This window comes from Hoplias malabaricus, chromosome 4, assembly GCF_029633855.1.
Source record: "Hoplias malabaricus isolate fHopMal1 chromosome 4, fHopMal1.hap1, whole genome shotgun sequence".
Classification (NCBI taxonomy): Eukaryota; Metazoa; Chordata; class Actinopteri; order Characiformes; family Erythrinidae; genus Hoplias; species Hoplias malabaricus.
This window is the reverse complement of record NC_089803.1, coordinates 29071301-29094926: the sequence shown is the minus strand read 5'-3', so window position 1 is coordinate 29094926 and position 23626 is coordinate 29071301. Positions and strand designations below refer to the sequence as shown.

The 23626-nt window shown below is 38.8% G+C and overlaps 1 protein-coding gene across 1 annotated transcript in view; it reads right to left on the bottom strand.

Moving 5' to 3' along the window:
• The window catches only part of LOC136695005 (myb-like protein X), a 50475-nt gene that overhangs the window by 4808 nt on the left and 22041 nt on the right, over window positions 1-23626 (bottom strand). Inside the window, exons 7-9 of the mRNA XM_066668819.1 lie at window positions 22698-22745; window positions 22532-22579; window positions 15981-16103 (exon numbers count right to left, since the gene is read on the bottom strand). Of these exons, the coding sequence (XP_066524916.1) occupies window positions 15981-16103; window positions 22532-22579; window positions 22698-22745 (219 nt within the window). The remainder of the gene's footprint in view (window positions 1-15980; window positions 16104-22531; window positions 22580-22697; window positions 22746-23626) is intronic.

The window sequence follows — 23626 nt, the reverse complement described above, 5'->3', positions numbered from 1 at the left end:
TGCACATCTGTGTGTTGTAGTGGGGAGTTAACTGACAGTTACTCTCACTGTCCTGTTGTGTTTGTCAGTGGATTGTGATATTAAAAATCAGCTGGACATCATTTCACACGCCGCTGTGTGCGGTGGCCACTCCTTGTTTGTGCTGTGGGAGATGCTACCGCATGCCTGTCATTTCCAGAGCCACACATTAACACCGGCCAGGCCCCTAACAGAGCGGCTGTCACTCATTCACTCTCCACACAATCTCAGCAAAACTCAGAGAGAGTTGGTGTTTCTCAATAGACAGCTAGGAAAGCCAAGCCAGTCAGTTTTGGGAAGAGGAGGCCTCATAGAGAGACAGTCAGTGGGGTTTGGTTCCACTACAGTGAAGGCTGCACTAAACAGCCTGGGTGCTTCCAGGAGAGCAGCGCCTCTGACTGCACATTAACACTCCACAGGGGAGAGAGTCTTCACATGGAGAAAAAGGCTCCTGGAAACGCTGAGATAAATGCACGTTTCGTGTCATCTCTTTCTACCACAGCATCTCTGTGTTGTCACTTTAGTTGTGCCTGTTTAGTGCTCATCTTCCTTTGATGCGTCACTCAAAACGCTAATCGGCTGCATGATTAGAAAAAACTCTAAAAATAAACACAAAGGGAAATGACAAAGAACAGAGCTGTGTTGATGTATAAGTGAAATAGGTTCATATCCCCTCAGTTTGAAACAGCAGCACTCTGAGTGAATATTTCTTTGATCACCTTTAATCTGCATATGGCACCTAGCTAATCATCTGCCTTCACACATGCAGCAAAACAGTAACTTAAAGCTTATTAATGTAGTGTATTATAGCATGGTAAAATAAAGTATAATACACGATTTTTATATTTTTTTATTCCATCATTAATGTTAACAATTGCTATGTTATAAAATATCCTTCAAAAGGTAAATTATTATAAATAAAAGCTTTTAGGCACAAGCAAGACCAGACCACCAATAGTGTTACTATCAGATAACATGTACTTAAAGCACTTATCTTTCAGACAGGAGAAAACCAAGCTCCACACTGGCTTCAGATCTGAAAAAGCCACAGGTGTTTCTGTTCATTCTCCTACTCTTAGACTAAAATACATCATGAAATCATTCCGAGTTTGTGTCGTCAACCATTAGAAAGCATGCAAGAAAAAAATCAGTTGTACATTGTTTACACAGAGCCTTCATGCATTCATATAATAAAAAGCAGACACATATAGTACTGCTTAGTTCGAGTGTCCCCAGATGGGCCCGTTGGTGGTAGCTTTTGTAGTGTGCAATACAGTGTATCTATGTTGCTAACCACAGTGCTAGCATAATGCTTTTGCCATAGCATTGGTGCTCTTAAAGGTTAAAGTAGGCTTCCCTCTGCTCTAGTCCTCATTACTACATGAGTGCTAGCATTGACATTTTTTTCGGAAAGGTCACAGGCACTTTCATGTGCTCAGCTTCATGTTTACTTTAAATGTAAGTAAAGGCCAGGGAGCAGCTGGCCAGGGGGCCAAAGGAGCCAGTGGAGATCAAGGTGAGTCACTTGGGTTCGTTTTAACGAGACTGACTGACAAAACTACTCTCACACACACATATACACATGCTGGCACTTCATCATAGGTGCTGACACAAAAGAAACCTCATTGTGTGGAGAGTGAGTGATTTCTGTATTGAAGATGAGAGGTCAATATGGCTAGATTCAAAGGCGTGAGAGTTGGTCACCTTAAGCTTCTCCGTATGGCTCGGTTTTTGTAATATACCTCAGGTAGCAGGCACCATTCATAACCCATCAGCTCTTTCTCCATAACTCGCTGGAAAATCTGAGAGTGTCTCCCTTTTGAATTTTTAATAAAACCTATTTGTTCAATGTCCCTGCAGGGAGATGAGATTTGGTCTCCAATAGCACGGCGAGGTCCTAACACTCGCACAATCCCCTCTCATAGGTGGACAGCAAATCAGTGTGTAGCGTGACCGCACTTTGAATCTAAAGCACGTTTATGCTAAACCCAGGCTCATTTCACAGGTATATTAAAATAGAACTCACCCCCTTAAGAGCGAAAGAGAGACAGATGGAGGAAAAAGAAGGATGTCATCAGAGTCCAGCGTTGGCTCCGGTACGCCAGGGTAGGCGAGAGGAAGATTAAAGAAAGAGAATAAGCACACTGCGCAGGCACTGGCCTGGGTCAAGAACCTAATTTCACACTGACATTAAGGGCAATTTGGCCTTGGAAATATTTCGCAGCGCTCCTATTCATCTGAGGAGCGTAAAGCTATAAGTCTGCATTTTCTGAATATAAGATAGACCGATGGAACCGCAGGCATTTTAAGTGGCGTGTGGATATAAATGGCTGTACTTACGTGCTGCGAGAGGTCAGGAAGAAAGAGTGTATCATGAGAGAGAGAGAAAGAGAGAGAGAGAGAGGTATTAGATATATCAACTGTAATACCAGGAGGGAAAACAGGTGAAAATCTATAGCAGTTTGACTTTTTCACACCCCACTGTGAAGCTATCATCTTCTGCATGTCAACGACTAAAAACCACTTTGATTATAACTGAGCAACTGAACCGCTCACTTAAAAAAACATCCATTTAACATGGTGGCAGTGGTGGGGGTTAGAAAACGTAGCAGAAGAAAAGTAGAATCTGACATGTGAGTGAAGCCTACTGAGACATCTCCAGGCCCTGATGGCACTCTATGGATTATTGATTTTTTATTCCCTTCCTGCCCAGAAGGGGCTCCATTTGAACAGCACCATTACCTCCATAACGATTAGAGAGCAAAAGTTAATTATGTAATTATGAAGGCAATAAGAGGCGCGTGTGTGCTCGGCTGTGCTGGTGAAGGCTTTAAACATTATCTCCAGCGCGCACATCATGGCAGACAGGGTGAGAGGAAGAGATTAGAGCAGCCGAGGAGAAACAGACGGAGAAACCATTAACTAATCACAACAATTTCCCTCTATTACATTCACCGCTGCCTTCACACAGGGAGTGCACAAACACTCACACACAACACACAAGCGCAGGTAAACACAAGTGATGGATGGCACAAAAAGTACAGACACACAACACACACAAACACACCACATGCACACAAACTATTTCAAACTAGAGGAGCTCTATATCACTCTAGGGTTGTCACTAAAGCTTCATTTATCAAATAATTATTTAATCTGTCTACTGACTGTTTTTAATTAATCAATTAATCTATCAATTATGTTCCTGTTTGACAGAGAAATGCATTTAAATAATGTCATGAAAACCTGTGTTGGAAAATTAAGCTCTAAAACTTTAAAATTACTAAAAATTACTATAAAAAAAGTAAATGCTGAATAAAAGACGTTATCTTTAAAAGAGAAAGCTTTTACTTCCTGGCTAAAGCTTTTATACAGTTAATAAAATAAACTGAAATAACTATATATTACTACTTTGATATTCATTATGTTGCAGACATTTAACATGTTTTATACACTGTTTTTTCTCCCCAAAATGGTTACACAGTGCTGGTCTGGGGCCTTGCCATTTCATTACAGATCTACTACCACAGTATGGTATTTATTTTACTATATATTTATATAATTAACTACACTGAAATGTGTACATGTGCTTAGAGGTCATACTGATCCACATAATCATTAATTGCTGCTGACTTAAATGCTACAAATCCAGTTTTGGTTTTCATAGCGATATCGAGAATCACAACGCTCAATAACTAATGATACAAAGCAAAAAATTAAAAACACAAATCGTAGCCACACTAAATGACCCCTAACTCTTGGCCTGGTTTTAATGGGCTGTAGTCAAGGTTCAGTCAGCATTAAATAACTTATTTTACCTTTTAATCTATTTTGAACATCATGAACACAAACACACACAGTATACCTTCATATACAGTAATTGTATTTGCTGGGAAAAAACATTACACACACAGACACATCTCAATCAAATGCAGTTGCCTGAAACACAACTTCAAGCACACACATATACAAACTGTCACACACACACACACACACACACACATGGTTAATGTATAAAGAAGCTCTTAACGCTTTCAATTTCTATAAACAGTTTGTGTCAGAGTCAGCCCCAGGCACAGAAGATTCAGCCTTCAATACTCCGTCTGGACCTGTTCACACTGAAAGCTGATGGGACAAAATGAAATGGAATAAAATTGTGGGTGGGGGTCCTGATGCCGAGGGTCAGATAAAGAGCGTGAATGACTATTTCACCTTGACATAAAAGGGAGAAAAATGCCAGAAGCACAAAGATCCTCTCTGTATTTTTACTGTGCACTTGGCCAAACCTAAATGGTTGGAGATAAGATGGTGTGATTTAGAATATGCATGAACTGGGGGTGAGGCCCGAGCAGAACTGTCCACACTGCACTGCTGCTCTGTAAGTGTAGGTTTTGAATAAATAAATGTGAGATGATGTTTATGCAAAGTTTGAAGAGGCAGAGTGGAAAGCCTTGCAGCAGGTTCAGGTTCATTCTGAGCCCAGCGTGTGTACCATGTTCTCTAGGCAAGTCTGTTAGATTATACACTAATTCATTCAATTAGGTGAGTCAGTCTAAATGAGAGGGAGGTGCCAGGGGAGTCTGTGACCTCAGGCCCGTTATCAGAGAGTGATTAAAACACACTCAAATGGTTGAATTATGCATATAACCACACAAACACACATGCCTGTACACCAGGTACAAATCCCATTTCTGAAAAGGTTGGAATAATTAAGTAAAATTCGATCAAATTAAGCATCACAATCATGAATTTGATCTCCAGTGATATGTCAGTTAGAAAGCACAACTGGCCTCACCGTCTGGGTTGGTGGGATGGCCCCCTTTTTTCCCACCTTTCTCTGCTCAATGTTCACATCCCTAGCTAGAATGGGCGTTTGTAAGGCGAGGTGATGTGGGCAGTTTGCATCCTCCTCCAGAGTGTTAAGCTGTTCAGTGGGTTTGCATGAGCAGCAGTAAGAAAAGAAGTGTGCTGGCTTCACAGGCCTCAGAGGAAACACATGCTCGTGTTTTTTTGCTTGTTTTTCTGTTTTGGTCCATTCTTGCTTAATACCACATTTTAGCCAGAGTTAAGTGACAACAGTTTTCCAAAGTACCCCAGAACCTGGTTTTCTTTGACTGTTCTCTGTGGCTTTTTCATGTGGCATGATTGTTTCTCAACAGAGGTATTTGTTAACACTTAATGCCAGTGAACACTGGTACAGCTCAAAATAAGGAGGAAACATTTTTGAGTGTGTGTATTGTCCATATTGGTTTCTATGTTGTGTTTGTGTGGTGTGTGTGTGTGTGTGTGTGTGTGTGTGTGTGTCTGTGTGAGCCCCTGCCGAGGTGTAAATGTGAGTGTGTCAGTAGGAGCTCAGGCTCCTGTCAGCTCTCACTGCTCTCTGGTTGACGTCTGCGCCAGAGCGAGCCATCATGTCCACCGTCTCTATGCGGCCCTGCTTGGCTGCCCAGTGGAGTGCCGTCTGCAAACACACACACACACACACACACACACGTATGCAGACACACACAATGTCTGCCAGTCAAATCTCTGCTGTCAATCTCCCAAAAATGCAAGTATATTCACACAGTATATTCACAGTGTTTCAGTACTCATGGGCACTATAAATGATTTCACTATTATAATATCACAACTTCAGGGTGTGTTCCCGCCTTGTGTCCAGTGATTCTGAGTAGGCTCTGGACCCACCGTGACCCTGAACTGGATAAGGGTTACAGACAATGAATGAACGAATATCAAAACTTAGCCTTGATTTGGAACAAGATTTCACTGATGCCTAATGCATAATATTAGATAAAGTATATGTAAAGACAATATATATTTTGTCTATATATATATTTTTTTACTCATGGACAAGCTATAGAAAGTTGTGCTTTGCACACACACTTCTTGGGTAAATACACTGATCAGAAGAAAATGAACTTTAGATTAATACACAAAATACTGCTCCTTGCCTCTGCAGTGTATCGCTCTTGTTAACTGAACTAGCTGATGTTAAATATTATTTTGTTTTATCACTTTCATATTTTTGCACCTCTTTACTCAACTGCTCTACCGTTCTACTTCCGTAGATTTATCTTCCCACAGCGTCCAGCCTAAAGTCTAATCTCACATCATTGCTCCAACTAATCAGAGGCTTTAGACCTGAGAGCTGAGAAATGCCAAAGCTCTAATATTGACAGCTGGTTTTAGAATGTTCCAGAGATGTTCCAAACTCCCATGAGACCCACAGCAGGCCTAATGAACCAGTGTCACGGGGAGAAGAACCTTCCAGAACAGGGGGAATAAAAGGAGGACGTCCTAGAGCAGGGGGAATTAAAAGAGAACATCCTGAACATCTAGAACACAGTGATTAACAGAATAACTTCTGATGAACAAATAAATCTAATCTAGCTCAAACAGGGAGCAGTAGGGGCCAGTGTCAAAATCCTCCACAGACCCTCCAGCATTCAGTTCTCTAAATAGCCTGAATTCCTCACTCTCAGAACTTCATTCAGTTAATTAATATTAATAACTAATTTATAGGTTTTCAAACATAGTGTAAGGATATTACACTAGGATCCTTCTGTTCACTTCTCTAGTAGAAATTGTATTTTTAAATTGTGCTGAAAATATTATGTACTTATGTTATTTTGGAAGTAATTATTTGTACTAATTCACTACTAACATGCAATTTAAATAATATACAATTACACTTACTGTATCCTGAGTTACCTAACCTATGTTTTTTGGCCACTCTTCTAATACAAGAGTAATATGTGAATATATTTGCGAGAGCTGCCCAACTGAACTCAAAAATCACATTAAAATGTGCTTAACTTATTAATTAAATCTTAAATATAATATAAAAGTCACTAATACAAATGAACAAACTGACAAAAACAAGTTAATAATAAAGAGAAGCACAAAATATGAAGATAAATATTACAATACATTTAATTAGAATAATTCTAACTATGAAACTAAGCATATAAATAAACTGTACTAAAGGTTGGTGAAAATTATTTGTGGCATATATACTCAATATATTAAGTGTATACATTTAAATTACATATCTATAATGATTTAGTAAAGGTTTGGTGTTCCAAAGTAACATGAGTACATCAGCACAATTTAAGTATATTTCTGCTTTTCTTAGGGGACTTTTATGTATTACAGTTTAAAAGTACATATATTTATAACACAGAGTTTACTCTAGTTTGTATGATATACAAAAGGACGTTTAGTAAGAAGGCAGAGCCTATATGCCGCCTGCTCACAATGTGCTGTGAGTGTGACTCGGTTGTTTTAAGGTCAGTTTGTGCAGCACTTCATTGGAGCTGCATTCACGGCCCATTTACATAAGCACATTTGGCCTGATCTGAATGGAGGAGCACCTCTGCTAGTCATTAGCATACAGGCTAATTCAGCACTATGTTAGCTCACTGAGGCTGCACTAAAGAGCCAGAGTCAAGGACGCTTATCCCATCGCCTCTGCTTGTCTCTACATCCTGTCAGACAGGTTGATACACATTAAATACTTCATTTTCTCTCATTTAGCTCACTTTATACATGAGAATCAAACTTACTCAGGGACAACAAATAGAAGAAATAAGTTTTCATTTACACAAGAGTGCTTTCCTGATCTGTGGCTGCAATAGACATTAAGTATTTGCAGAGAACCTTGGAATTAAGTCATAATTTACACCATAAAGTCTCTTAATACCTCAATAAGATTAAAAAGACACATGCAGAGGTGAAGGGTAAAATTTACATATAAATACTACTAATTTCTACAGAGCTGTACAAATTTCAGATCCATGTTTATAGGTGATGATGGACTACTGCAGTTGTTTTATGAGCTTATGCCATGAGTTATTTTTTTAAAGGCACATTTACTGTAGTCATTACATTACCCAAGTAACTATGCTTTTACTTGAACATAGATTTAGGCTACTCTACCTGCCCTGGCTTTATGAATAATCACAATTATGCTAAATGAAAACAGCCCTTGGCCCTTTCCAAACCCAGCTACTTTCCACACTACTGTGCACAGGGAGCTGTGTTTTGACTATTGCTGAATGGGTTAATAGCAGCGGGGGGAGGGGGGGCAGTAGACAAAAATTTGCATTAAGTACGTTCAGTGCATACTTACAAACTTTTGGGCCATTTGTAGTGTCATGTAAAAAAAATAATAAAAAAGTAATAAATAAAATAAATAAAAGAACAAACTGTAACATCAGTTTCGAAACATTTCAATATGTGCTCAGTGTGTGATGTGTGTGAAGAGTCATTGAAAAATGGTGTAGAGTCAGGAAAAATAGAAAATGAAGGAAAATTGAAGATGTAGAGGGAAAGAAAGACAGAGGGGTGAATATAAGGTGGTAAAAAATTAATATACGCAGAAAAGAAAAAGATGTAGAAAGTCTGAAAGAGGACAACAGGGATAGAAAGATAGACAAAGAAAGAGAGGTTACAAGAGAGAGAGAGAGAGAGAGAGAGAGAGAGAGACAGAATGGGAACTGGCTAATTCGGTCTTGTCAGTGCTGTCCCTCTCCTCAGCAGTGTCAGTGTCCGTGTCAGATTATTTATCCAGCAGCTCAGAGAGCTCCTGCTCAGGCTACATTCTCTCTGAAGATGCCATCAAAGCCTCAGCGCAGGACCCCTGCCTTTGGCTTTTGTGAAATTCTCCTCCCCAGTTTTCTCAACACAATCTTTATCCAGCCCAGATCAGCGCCACCCTTTAACTGATGCTGAGCAGATTAACTGGATGCTTCAGTCGTGCCTGAGGGAAACTATAGTAACCTGTAATCTTCCCGGGGCTGAAAAGAAACTATGTATCTTGTCACACAAGAGCTGGCGGACCACCTTGACCCCACAAGCCCTCTTTTCTCCACTCCTGACTGTGCTGACAGCTCTTTGGTTAATTCACACTGACACAGCCCATTGAGAAATTCCCTGCCTCCTCCACTGACTCCACCCCATCTCTAACGTCTCTGCACTGTCCTGCAGAGCACAACATTTACTCTATCAATGCAGCAAAGAAGGGAGAACTGTTTTTAATGGGCCTTATTTTTGCTAATGCAGATCACAATGAGTGTCTCTAGAGGAGATCGCCACTGAAATCACTTTGCTTTTTATCACTTTGCAAAATATTGAATCTCTGAAATTGCTACATTTAAGGAGAAGGTATATTCTTAAGTGATGATGCAGCTTAAGTTTAATGCTGCTGATGCCAATGTAGAAAAAAAAATATATTCTCCTAGAGTATTCATTGTTTGGGATCTTTTAAAATATATCACTTACTTAAAAAAAACATTTCTCAACCCATTTTCCAACTTCTCTTTATACTTCATAATTAAACTTGATATTTTTGATATTATGCCTTTAAGATCAACATATGTAAATGACCATTTCTCTAATTGGCTGCTCAGTACACTTCATTTATCAGAAAGCAGTCTAGGGCAAAACACTCCTTATAACTTAAATTAGGCTTCAGACATTGTAGAGTGAGTGGGAGCTCAAATATAAAATCATTGATTTTTTTTTTTGTTTCAATTAATTCAATATACATTAGCAGTATATATAATTTCTGTATATGAACTGCAGAGTGGAGAGTTATAAAGGTGTATAAGAAACTGTAATATATCTATGTTTAAACCTTTTTGTTTGTTCAAAAAGCAATTTTTTGTGATTGTGATTTTATTTTGAACCTACTGGATCTGAAGGAGTGGCACTAGACGAAAGATAGAGAGGAGGGGGAAGTGGGTTTGTGTGTGTGTGTGTGTGTGTGTGTTTGTGTGAGTTTTTTTTTTTTTTTTTTTTACTGTGGACCAGATGGACACACTCTCTTTTATTCTCAGTGTGAAAGGACAGCTTAAACTCAGCCTCCCTGCTAAAGCTCAATAGAGGGGCTGAGAGTATAAGGACCACCACTACACCGCTCCCTTTCAAAGCATGACGGCTCTCACCATATGGACCTGTTTAAAAACTCCTGTGGCCTCACACAAAAGAGCAACACTAGCTGCCTCTCACAACAACTGTAGTGATAACATTCAATAATTTCATGGGGAGTGAGCTAATGTCCAGGATTCATATGGAACTACAGCCAGTTTTACCATGACTGAATTTACCATACTCTACAGATTAGTGGAATAAGACTAATGAAACAGGAAATGTGTAGATCATTATAGTCATAACAAAACCTCAGGTGTTCTTTTCTCTGTTATTTAACTGCCTATTTGATGCCAAATGCCACACTTCATGTTAAATTGACCAAAACAAAAAAGTAACATTATACTAATAAAACATAGCATTATTAATTTAAATTTACAAGTAAAAGGCATTTTCGCCTGTCACTCTGCTATTTCAGAGATATGAGGTTTTGTTTTGACAGTAACAAAGAGACAGAGTGCTAAAAAGTTTTAAGCATCGCTTCTTTTTACCATTTGTCTTTCACAAAACCGATGAAGGAATCAGCTGCTATTTTAAACACTCCTGTTTTGTAAACCAGAGACCACTAGAACATACACAGGAAAAGCAGCCTTTAAAAAACTCCAGTGCAGAGTTTAATCCTGTTACTCCGTACTAAAACAATCATCTTCTCCCATTGGACAAGCAGCAGAAAGAGGTGTGCGCCTGCCTTTAGGGCTGCCTGAGTTATGTGTGTTTGTTAAAGTAATAATTGCCGTGTAATTAGAGTATAATTACACACAATGATGATTGTGGCACTAGCACACACTGGGAAGAGTGCGTACCAGACACACAGATTATCATGAATTAAATATCCCGTCCTAGCAATTATTAACGTCGAACAAGAGTGCAAATCCTGCATAGAAAACGCCTAAAGCTGCAAAATACCATGACCATGTTTTTACATATTTAGCCGTAGCTTATTATATCCTTCATGTTTTCAGAGTACGTAGAGAAAATCTGACTTTACATGAAAGGGCTTGAACATTGTAAAACTGATTCGTCAGTTAGTCTTAAAACTAAAACAATAACTGATTTATTCTATTCAAATAAATAATTTCAATGAAATATCTAAACACAAAATGTTCGTTTACATGAATAACATAAATGTTTAACAAACATTCAAACCTCAGAACCACCTCAAGTCCACTGCTGCTCGGGTCTGTGTATTACAGTTTAATCTACAAAATAAGGTCAGGAAAAAGAAAAACTACCAGAATAAAGGAAAAAACACACATACCCCCTTAGCGTTTTTACAGTTGTTGCAGCCATAGGTTACAGTGTTATGTAGCAGCAAAAGATAAAGAACAACGGAGCAGACATTTATAAATATAATCAAAGCATAAATAGGCATAATTGTTTATACACACACACACTTTGTTCAGAATACATCTTTTACATGCAACAGATCTTTGCATATTTTAATAGACAATTGCTGATTAATTGCTAATTATAATCATTTGGGGGAGAAATAAGTATAAATCACTGCCTATGGAAAAGTTAAGTTGTATTTTTCTCATTTTTCCAGTGTTAAAACTTATACACCTAATTTAACAGAACTCCACAGTGCACTACACATGAGAGAAACAGCACCATATTTAAAGTGTTCTGTATGTGTCCTTTATTCAAATAGAATATCAACAAATTATCTAACCACGGATTTTCCCACTTTTGGAAAAAAAAAATTACTTTAATTTTTGTTGTAAAATTACTAAAAAGTATGATCTACAGATCCCTACTCTGGAATGACATTTTCTTTTAAGAATATTTATAGGTTTTTAATTTATAACATAAAATACTGATACACACTTCAAATACACTGTTGCTCTTCTTCTGTATTTCAGTTAATAGTCAATACATCTGACTAACTGAAATATTGACTAAACCCACATCTGAGCTCAAAACAAACAGGCTACTGACCATCCAACCCTTATTGATACATTACAGTGCAAAAGTTTACAATCCCAGAATGAGAGCATTGACTAAAACTGAGACTAAAGACAGGACATAATCTAGGTACATAGATTAACATCCACAGAGGGGATTAAGGACACCTACTCCTATTTCAAAGCTGAGAGTGTTTTGAAGTTTTGGGGGTGGGAGATGAGTTTAAAGGCTGGATCCCTATTTGATTCCAGTGGGAACTCCTCTGCCTAATCTTTCCATTCCCCTACTCACCTTCCCCTGTTATGTGATCAGAGGAGGATCAGTATCCAGCTAGGCCCTTCTGAAGCCTCTGGCTCTCTTCCCCCTTCATTAATTTCTCTTAAGAAGATTACTGAGCTCTTGTTTGTTATTGTTTACAAATCTGTTTTCCCGGGTGTCGTATTGTAGAAGTAATGGCATGAAGACATGATGGGTGTGACTGAACAATGAGTATCTCCCCAGATCGCTGCATCATTCACACTAGTTATACAATACAATAGTTACTTCCCCAACTCACTAACACACATTTGTTTCTGTTACAGCAGACACCTAGATCTGACTACGATACAACTTGGATTTGCTGTCACTTTTAACCATTAACCCTTGTGCATATGTGAATGATACTTTATGATTACATGTAAAACTTACCAAATAAATAGTTTCAAATGAATCTATTATAAAAACTAATGTGTAGAAAGCTGTAAAATGTGATGAAATTTAAAATATGGCAGATGGAAAAAACACAGCTGTAGAAGGTCTCTTAATAATGGACAAGCTGTATACCACTAAATGCAGTTAGAATGTAACAAATCTCCAGAAAGTCTCATATTTGATGTTGGGATCTAATGCTGATGCAGAAATTATCAAGAAATTATAAGCAATTACAGCGACATATTTACCATTTAACAACTTATAATACTTCATTATATAGTAACTGACTAAACAGATTATATAGTGTATATACAGAATAAACTATTTATAATTATTGTAATGTGATTATTTGAAATTTTTGAAAAACCTAAACAACCCTTATAAAGTTTCCTAAATTCAAACAAACCATTTTATAAAGATATAACCCATTCTCTTCCATCTACTGGAAGTTACTTTATGACATGATAAAAAGATTCCTGTTTGGTACCTCTACTTTTTACTACCAGTTAAATACATACTGCCTATTCAAGACAAGAATAAATACTAAAATGAAATGAAAAAAAGACTCTACAGAATGTAGAAAGAACAAAATATTAAAAGCAGAGTGGCCCTGCTGTACTTACAGTGACAAAGTCCTGAAGAAGAAAAGGTGAAAAAGAAGAGAAGAGAGAGGATGTAATGAGATTGTAGATATAATATTGAAATACATAAAACATGGTCAAGGGCTGTAAAAGCACAAGGTCTTACAATTAAATTCCAATTGATTGCTATTTTGGGGTTTTACAAGCAATCCAAAGCAATGGAGAGAGAGAGAGAGAGAGAGAGAGAGAGAGAGAGAGAGAGAGCACATCTTTTCAATGATTAATTTGAAAGGAATTGTTATCTTCCTCTGTATCATCTTCAGTGAACGAAGTTTTAATCATTTGGCTGCGATGATTCAAACACAAAATGCCTCCTTTCCCCCATGAGACACCAATGCCAAGTTCACCACACAAAGCCTTCCAATCTTCTGGAGCAATTCAAGCCATGCCATTAATTCCACAAAAGCCAAATGTAATTGATTGATAAGGGCTCGAGATTAACCTTTCCTATGAGTTTTTGTCTCTCAATCTCGATGGCCACATAAGATGCTGTCTATCCCATCAACACTATCTCCTTTATCAGATCCTGGTTAAGAGCATTGGCCATTACGGTTGACCTGGGGGGACTGGAGGAGTAAAAGGGGGCCACTCAATATGGCCGCCTTTGACTGCCACATCTAAGGCCAGATCAGATGAGAGTGTCCTGGCTTATCTTTAAGGGCAATATAGATGGTGCTTTTGAACTGGTTCCTCTTTTGAAAATGTATTGTTGGCTACAGAAGAAAACCTTGTGTGCTCTTTGAAAATGTCCTGCATTGGTGTAGTTTAGCATTAGCCACACAAAAGCAGTATTTTCGTATCTCTGCTTGCATGCCAGTGTAAACATTAAATGTGTTAGATACATGCATTCTTCAGCTCTAGCAGATTCACACACCCTTGGGCTACAAAAGCATGAATCCTGGGACTTTGAGAAGGAATCGTTGAGCAGAACACATTGGCCTCAATAAAATCACCTCTACCGGAAGGACCTACAGGGGATAGGACCTATGCAATAACATGCTCTTAGTAAATGCTATGTCAGTAGCTGGATTTCCATACAAATGATTTACAAATGCCATGCACAATAAAGACATAGCGGCAGAAAAAAAATGCTAAATTAATCATGTTTCCATCCACTCCACTTTTGCAAATAAACTTCAGATGAGGTAGACCCCCATGAACAGGGACGGCATAGAAACGAGCGAGAGGGAAACAGTTGAATGGGTTTTGGCTTTGATCAGAATTGTTTTAAAGCTGTTTATAAAAATAAAACACAGTTTATATCAAAAAGTTTGATTTAACATCCATGTGTTGGGGCTTCTGTGTTATTTTTGTTCCTAAGGCCAAGAGAGAAGAGGAAGGAGAATCAGGTAATCCCTTAAAAGCCTGTGGTAGCATAGTTTATGGCTGTATGAACCAGCCAAAATGTCATCAAATATTAAGAAACCCATTTTCATTGGCTTTTTTTTGTATTTTGGCATCTTGATATACCGTTTTAGCAAATCTTGGGCTTTTACCATTCAGGTATTTTTTTATGTGGCTTTTCAACACAGGTTGGATGGAAAACCCACTGGTGATACATTAATAATAAAAAAATCTCTTTGTGTAATACACAATTTCACATTACACAAAAAAGTCATCATACGTTTTAAAGCATAATGTAAATTTAATGTAAAATGGATGTAACTGAAATAGTCACAAAATTACAAAGATTGCAACAAATCTGCATGTCAATGCCTGCATAATGCCTACATAATGCCTAATGCCATTCTAAACCTATTGACTGCAAGTCTGCTATGGCATGTACAAACAGTCCTAACAGGCTGTATATAATTTGATAAATCTAGACCTACTAGTATTAGCAGAAGCAGTAAGTGAATTTGTCAGCTGTATCATGGAAACGCTGTGGGCAATAGCAATGCCAGCCACTCCCTGTTGCCTTTACTCACCCCACTGATCCTGCAAATTCACTAAACTTCATGGAAATTTAATAAGTGCAGATGCTTTGGACTCCACTCCTGCAGAGCCCCAGCCTGCTGCTGCTAGGCACATATGTGATGATTTACAACCAGACACTCATTTACCACCTTCCTTTTTTCTTCCTTTCTACTTGTTCCCTTCTATCCTTGTTTAGGAAGTGCCTGTTATTGTAGCTTAAGTAGCAGAATAGGCAGCCTTGGGGCCCAAGGCTTCTGAAGTTTAAGCCAATCCAGGCTTTGTATACATCCAGAGGCCAAACAATATCTGGAAATCGTCAACGTGTTCACCTTCAAAGTGAGTTGCATGGCCTTTCCACAATATCAGGCGACAAAATGCTCCTGGTCAAATGACTATCTGTTCCTGTCCTGTGGGTGCCATCATGTCTACCTCCTTCTGGACAGCTGTAGTGTTACTGAACAATGTAGTATCATTCATATACCTTTGGACTTTAAGTTCATACCATTAATGTTTTTTTTTTAATATCTACACACTCAAATTGAGGTTTTAATAAAGGCATTTAAATATTACATGAAAAATATATTACATGAGTACTGTACGTTCCTTTTCTATTTTCAGTAAATGTTGTTCACAGCTGAGTCAAATATATTGAGTGCATTGGCTTTTAACAGATAAATAAAGGTACCATTACATATGTATGCTTTATTCCATACCGCAGAGCTCTTTACCATAACTCAACCGATGGACTATTTTGTAAGGAGGAAGGGATAAGATCAGGTCTTCAACAGGGCCTGCGGTGAGGGAAGGGTTATGGAATTGGAGACAGGGCTGTTTGTGGTGGATTTTCCAGACAGAGAATGTGCTGGGGGAGCTCACCTTTTTGGGGGCCAGGGTGGGGTCCTGCAGCAGGAGTTGGCGCAGACCAGGAGCATTCCCTAATGCTGCACACCGTAACCACTCCCGCTCCAGAGGGTCCATCTGCATCCTATGGAACAAAGACTGAAAACAGAGGAAGAGCAGAAGACAATGCTGCTGTGACACAAAAACCTTGGAAATAGCAACTTTATATAAGGAATTTTATTTTCTTTAAATACTTTAAGGATTTTTCCCCCCACACATATTTGGACAGTTTTTGTTGACTATAAATTAGCTGGCATTTCCGAATATGTTCAAAAATTGAAAAAAACAGAGTAACATTGAACAGTAAGAAAAATGTATGCAGAAATATAATGGGTGCAGTCTGTATTAAAGGGAACATCTACGATTGTGAGGAAGTTCTGTGTCTTTAAAGGGCCAAAGGTATGTTTGAGGGAAAAATTATTGCTGTTTGTACGTGGCTGAAGTTTTTAACGTGTCTGTAAGTTTTTAGTCACTGTTTGAATTACCACAGAAACTTGTGACTCGAGTTGATTAGATTTGTATTTCTTTTGGTCCTTGTTAACATTCATGCCATTAGCCCTCTCCCGAATTTGGAGACATTTCCACCTTAAGTAATCTGAAACAGCAAAAATAAATCAATATTACCCACCTATGGAGCAGGAATAGAGTTATATTCTCATCTCGGTTTGTGTTTTTCAACCTTTGGAGGTCTCTCTTTTGTTTAAAAAACTCCAGATGCCTTTTCTCTGCTGTGAGCAAAGAAAGAGCTAGGCTAGCATACTGACCAAGACACTTTTTTTGAGCCATTTACGGACACTGGAGCTTCATAAACACATTAGACCAGTTTCGAGCATGCAAACAAACTGGAGAGCAGCAAATGGTGAAGAAACATCCTAAGAATGTTATAAAAAGTGTTTTTTGACTACAATCGTGAACATTGCCTTTAATGCAGGAGCATGTTATCTGAAAGTTGGTGTTGTAGGTACACGTGCCTGCCCATGTGCCTCTCCTTCTCTACTGTATGTAATCAGTAACAGTTGAGCCCTTTAGTCTCAGCTAGCTCCTACCTCACTTCACTGCTAATCTGGAACTGGTTCCTAGCGGCCTTAGCCTAAATGAAAACAGACAGGGAGTCCATGTCTCCACACTGATCAGTGAACTGTGACCAGTTCTGAGGCCCTCCAGAAGCCTCTGGTCAACACAAGAACCCTGTTGTTAAGCTCAGCAGAATAGAACGGGGGCCCCAGCACTCAGAGAACATGACCAGAGAGCAGTCTGCAGATCCACACAGCACTAATCCCCATGTTTAGCACCTGTTTATGATATGACAAATTGAAACCCCCACCGTGAAGTGTTTGGACATCACTGCAGTTATGGCACAGAACAGTGATCCATCATGACAACTCACCGCGAGTATCATAAGACACAGTAACGGTGCTACCTGAGGAGCTGCGGACATATGCAAGCGATAAAACCTCACAGGAATGCAGAACCAATGTATAAAATAATTAGGGGCCAGGGGATGTACAAGGGTAGAGGCGTGGCAAAGGGTAAGAAATAGCTCCACATGTAGTGCTTGAGAAAAGTAGAGAGAAAAGCAGAAGGTGGGGGGGTGGGTGAGGAGAGGGGGGGGGGTCCTGTGGCCATGCCCTGCACTGACCTCTGCCCTCGTGTTAAAGGCAGAGCGTGCAGAATGGAGAAGCAAAGCGGCTGCAGATCAAAAAGCCTGACAGATGAAGGGGAAGGGTCTGCTTGACCTTGACTCTTTAATGTCAGCTGTGTCTCCAGACAAGAAAACCCTGACATGAGCACCATTCATCTGTGTCTGTTAGCCACACCAAGTGCCAGAACACAACATAAGCTGTTAATTAAGGCCATGTCGTTAGAAAGCAACTTAATATGCTGACACATTTTCATTAAAAAATATTTGGGACTTCAAAAACACCTCTGTGTTTCTCCACAGCTTATCCGTTATAAGGTAAACACTGTAGTGTTTGTTTAAACTGTGTAGGACAGTTTGTTGATGTATCGACATTTTAAACTAATCTGAAAGAGAAAGATCTGGTGACTAACACTAGGGCAAAGGCAGAAACCCAAGACATGAAAGAACAAGGATGGTCCCAGAGCGCAAATACAACACAAAAAAAACCTTCACACATATATCCCATGATGCCACAGTGGAGGAAAACCCTGCTGTGAGGGAGCAGACCCCAATAATAAGATCCGTAAAAATAACTGTGACGTCCTGTTGCTATGGTCAACAAACACTGAGATGATTGATGAAGACAAACTGCTAGACTGATGGACATTGCAAGATATCTCTTTAAGACGGCCTGTCTTTCCCCAGTCTCTCCTGACACATGAAAGGCCCTGCTCTCTCTCCCAGACAGATCAGATGTCAAACCTCTCAGTTTTCTCTCTCCAGGTGTTTTTTAGTTGTTTTCCTCAGCAACTCATACAAGTTTACAGGTCTCTTAGAGGCCGTCAATGAAAAACAATGTCAACACTCCAATAACTGCCAACGTAAAGAGAGGACAGGGTGAACAAAGCTCTTTTTTATATCTCTCTTAGCTTTTCTTTGTCAGGGAGGCACATTGGCCCAAAACCAAAAAACAAAAACAGACGTATTAACTAGTGTTTTAATAAATGTAATTTTACATTGCTGACTATGAAGGTTTGCATTTCATTTCAAATATTCTTGGCACTACAAAACATCCAGACATGGAAAGAAACAAAATGAATACTTATGTCAAAAACCTAAGTCCTATATATTTAAATTTAATTAATGACTATTAAAATACAGTTGGCTCTCTGTATCTGTGGCTTCCCTGTCCCTGGATTCAACTGACAGTGGGCCGGAAAATATTTATTTAACAATAAATATCCAGAAAAATCCAAAAACCTAAGCCTGAGTCTGCTGCAAGCTGAGCACTACACATAATCCTCAGGAATGGATAGAACAGACAGAGTTAGTGAGGGAGAGACAAAGAGAGAAAGAAAGAAAGAAAGAATGCATTCACATTCCCTAAATGTATTTGAATTTTCAATATTTTGTGTTTTATTCTTTGTATCTCTCTTCCAGGGCATAAATTGAAAGCAATAACAGATTAACATATAACATCATCAACAAACCTTTTTCTTGTCATTACTGCTTAAATATTATGGTATAACTATTTGCATAATAAGTAATCTTAAGATATTTTCACGTATACAGGAGGACGTGTGTAGGTTATATGCAAATATTTCATATACTTCAATACTGACCATTCATATAAAGGACTTGAGCATCCTCACAATTTTACGTCTTCTGGCAGATTCTGGAACTGATCTTTTGCAGATAACAAGGGCCAATTGTATTTCATCCTGCTACCTGTCATCTCAGAGACTAATAAATAATGTTATATGAAAATGCAATAATAGGCTAAATAAGCAAATAACTCTGCAATTTAAGTAAAACAAATGAGAGGCCTAATTTTATCTATAGTTGTTGTTTATATGTTCTACCACATGTGCCTTGTAGCTAGCTATTTTATCTAATGTAACCTAAATTTAAGAACCTTAAGGCCTTTTTTTGGTCCAGTTCATGCAAAAATAACTAAACCACAGTATCTTATAGTTTTTCCTCTATATGTATGTACCAAATTCACTTTTCCAAGTTTAGAAATGTGATATATTTTCTAACATATTGTGATGTTTATTGTGCATTGCGAATATGCCTCAAGTATTGTAAGTCTAACTCTCCCTGGAAGGCTCCCAGTGGGGGAGAGGTGAGTCAGGCCTTTTCTGTGAACATGGGCAGTTGTTTGTTAGCTCTGCTGGTGCTTATATCCGAGCACCACCCTGCAGAAGGTGCTGCTTCAGACAGGGCACTAGTGCTACATGGTAATGCAGAAATGCCTGGAGTAAACGGCTAACTTTTTTTTATGCTGGCATGTACAGAGAATGAGACAGAAGTCAGAGGCTCCCTCACTGGGAGAGGAGATATCACATCAGCAAGTTTTGTGCCCTCTGCCTGGACACTGGGGACCTAACACGAATACAATTCACTTGGAGAGGATGACGTGGCACAGAATCACAGCGACTGAAACAGACCTAGTCATTAAAAACTGCCTATTCCAACGCAGCTTAAAATATTTATATTTGTAGAGCTATATTTAAGAATGAATTGTATAAAATAAAAAGTAACTCAGGGCATCATAATAAACCAGCAGGCAATAAGATTGCAGCTGTTTTACAAACACAACTCTGATTACATTCACTACAATCTAGAGTTTGACATCTAGACATTGCATGTATATCTCAGGATGAATTAACAAAAAGAAATGGTGCAAAATCAGTTGAAGTGATATCTTTTTACATCAGTATACACTAAAATGAAAAGGTTTTTTCCCTCTTAAACAGTTCAAATGTCAGAGACATAAGTCTAAACTTGTCATATTTATAATTAGGCTCGGTCGGTCTTGAGGGCACCATTCCAGTATTTCACTGCATGTACAAGAATTTTAAAATCTTTGTATCCGTCGTCATGTCAGTCCAGGATTCTGGTTCCACAACTAGTCTAGGGATGAAATATTCATTCAATCATTCAATCGTTTTCTGTAAGCGCTTCATCCTGTTCATGTTCATGGTGGGTCTGGAGCCTACTGAGAATCATTAGACGCAAGGCAGGAACACTCCCTGGATAGGGCACCAGTTCATCACAGGACATTGCACACTCACACAGTCCCTCACACACTCACACCAGTGGGCAATTTCACACAGTCAGTCCACCTACTGGCATGTATTTTTAGACTGTGGGAGGATACCCATGCAAACCAGGGGAGAACACACCAAAAACCTTCCAGAGTTTGGCAGAGATTGAGACCAGGACTCCTAGAGCTGTGTAACTGCGACACTACCTGCAGTGCCACTGTTCTGCCCAGGAGTGAAATACATATAGTTTATTTCATAATATGACAATAATGTCACAATAATGTAACATTGCATTACCATTTCTGAGCATGTCATACACAGTGTCTATGCTTAAATAACCCTGAATTATGTTCCATTTAAAAGAAAGCATATTAATTATACTGAGTGCAGCATTGATGAATTTTGAAGAAAAAATATTGTGATGTTTATTGTGCATTGCGAATATGCCTCAAGTATTGTAATTTTACTTCCTGCTATACTGACTACTTGTATAATGAACAACATAACTGTTGCTGCTTTTAAGTAGTAATTTGTAGTGGTTGAGCATATTACTAATGAAATCTGTCTACAAGGAAAAAGCCCTCCAAACCATGCTTTGACTAATTAGAAAGCCTGAACGTTTGATCTTACATAAGTGTTTTAACAAAAGCTGCTATACTTGCTCCATGAATGAGGCCTAATCCTTGTCATAAACCTTCTCTCTCTAACATTATCATTAAATTCGTTTTTACAAAGTGTACACTGAGAGGTTAGCCCTCTTTGAGGGAAATGGGTGAGGCGGAGGTCAGGGAACAGGCCCTGCTGTGAATTTATCACCCAGACATAAAATTAACAAGAGAAAAAAGCCATAATTGGCAGGGCAGTTGGTAGCCTGCCAATAAAGTTTACAGCAAAGTTTAAATAAAAGTTTACAAGAGACAAACTCCCCGCGTTTATTCTGAAATTAATGTCTTTGGTGTTTTATGGCTCTGTTCTCTTGTGACTCCTGCTTTCAAAGTAAAGCTCCCAGTGGCTGGTTTATGATGTGCTTTATGACATAGCTTCAAAATTCATGGGCATAGTCTTGGATTCATAAATCACTGGTGTGCAGTTCTCTTCTGCTGCATGGTTCATAGAGATATTTTCAGTGTCGCAAAACACTGATGTTCTGTGTGCACATAAGCAGAAACACTGTCAGCAAGATTTTTGGTTCATGTATGTAGAAGTTGTCAGAACAGGAGGTTTATTTCATTTGATTTTGTCAGGAATGAAACTGATGAAAATAATGAACATAAATCCTGCAAACGACTTCAGAGGACAGTTATAAACCTTCATATGCTCCATGTGCAAGTTCTCGTATTGTGGCCATAAGTTTGACTCATCGAGTGCAAAATGGCTGGCAGTGTTTGTGCTGTCTCTTGCTGGCTCTGTATTAATGAGCTTTTGCTGTGAGCAGTGGCATGCAGGGTCACGGCCATGACGGTGGAGTTCACAGACCTGTTTACAGTGCAGGTGAGAGATGTACAGGGGAGAGGTGTCACCTCCACGTTAATTAAAAAACGCGAGCATTCGCCGAGGGGGCTGTCCTTCAGCTGGCCGCCTGCTGGGGGTTCAGAGGCTGCCTCACCTCGTGCTGAGACAGAGGTGTTGATACAGCTCACAAGACAAAAATGCTTTTAAAGGGTTTCACATCCACCTCCGCTTAAACGGAATGGCAATCGTTTCTATGAGCCAGCTGAAATGAGGTAAATTAACATAAATGGACTGCTATGAACTGAAGTGTGCTCACAGATAAACATAAATATCCATTTAATAAAGAAATTAATCCATCTCTTCTTTTTGACATGTGTGTAATGATGGCAGAGAGATTATTTTACCATGACAGATGATGCTGTAACACTCCTCGTGTCATCCTCAGGTCCTTCCTAGCCACATAAACCAAAACATGAACACAGAACATGAAAATACATAAAACAATAAAAGCAAACATTCTTTATTATCCTGTAATTATTAAAATAAACCACAGAAGAATAGACCTCCTACCATGACAGAAGATGTAGCAACACTCCTAGTATCTTCATCAGTTCCTTCCTAAACAAAGATATGTATACACACTAAGGTATGCCGTATAATAGAAACATTTGTATATGAAATTTAGTGTGCTTATGGAGAAGTTAGATTTATCTGTAAAATTGCATTAAAAAGCAGATTCAGGAAATTCATGTTTGTTATTTCCCTTAAAAGTTTATATAACTAACCAAACATCAAAGGAAATATTTCCAATTCTCTTACTGACTGACTTAAATATGAACAAAGGTAGAATACAATACATGCAACACACTAAAAAAAATGAATGAGAATATCCCATTGTTGTTAAACATTCCAAAATAAGCAGGTGAAAATAATGGCAATAAAAATAGCATGGACCAAAGGCTTAGTCTTTGAAAGCAAAGAAGGGTTGTGACTCACCACTCACCACTTGGGATTCAGGGAATTTCAAAAAATCTCAGTAAGTGTAGATCGAAGACAGAAACCAAGGTTGAATATGTGCACCGTCAAGGCATCACACAGCACTGCATGAGAAACAATCATGCTACTGTGATGACTACAGCCACACAGGCTTAGGTTTCTCAAAACCATTGTCTCTTAACACAATCGCTGCATCAAAAAATCCCAACCTGAAACTCTTTAATGATAGCCATGTGTCAAGTTCCCTGGGCCTGAGCTCTTCTTAGATGAGCAAATGATAGTGAAAGATGGTCTAAAATATGGTGGAAATGAGTGTTTGTCTGAGACACACGAGGCCAGCCCACCACTTCTTTTAGATGCTGTTAATACAATACAGTTTAACACATTCATTCATTCATTATCTGTAAGCGCTTATCCTGTTCAGAGTCACGGTGGGTCCAGAGCCTACCTGGAATCATTGGGCGCAAGGTGGGAATACACCCTGGTGGGGGCACCAGTCCTTC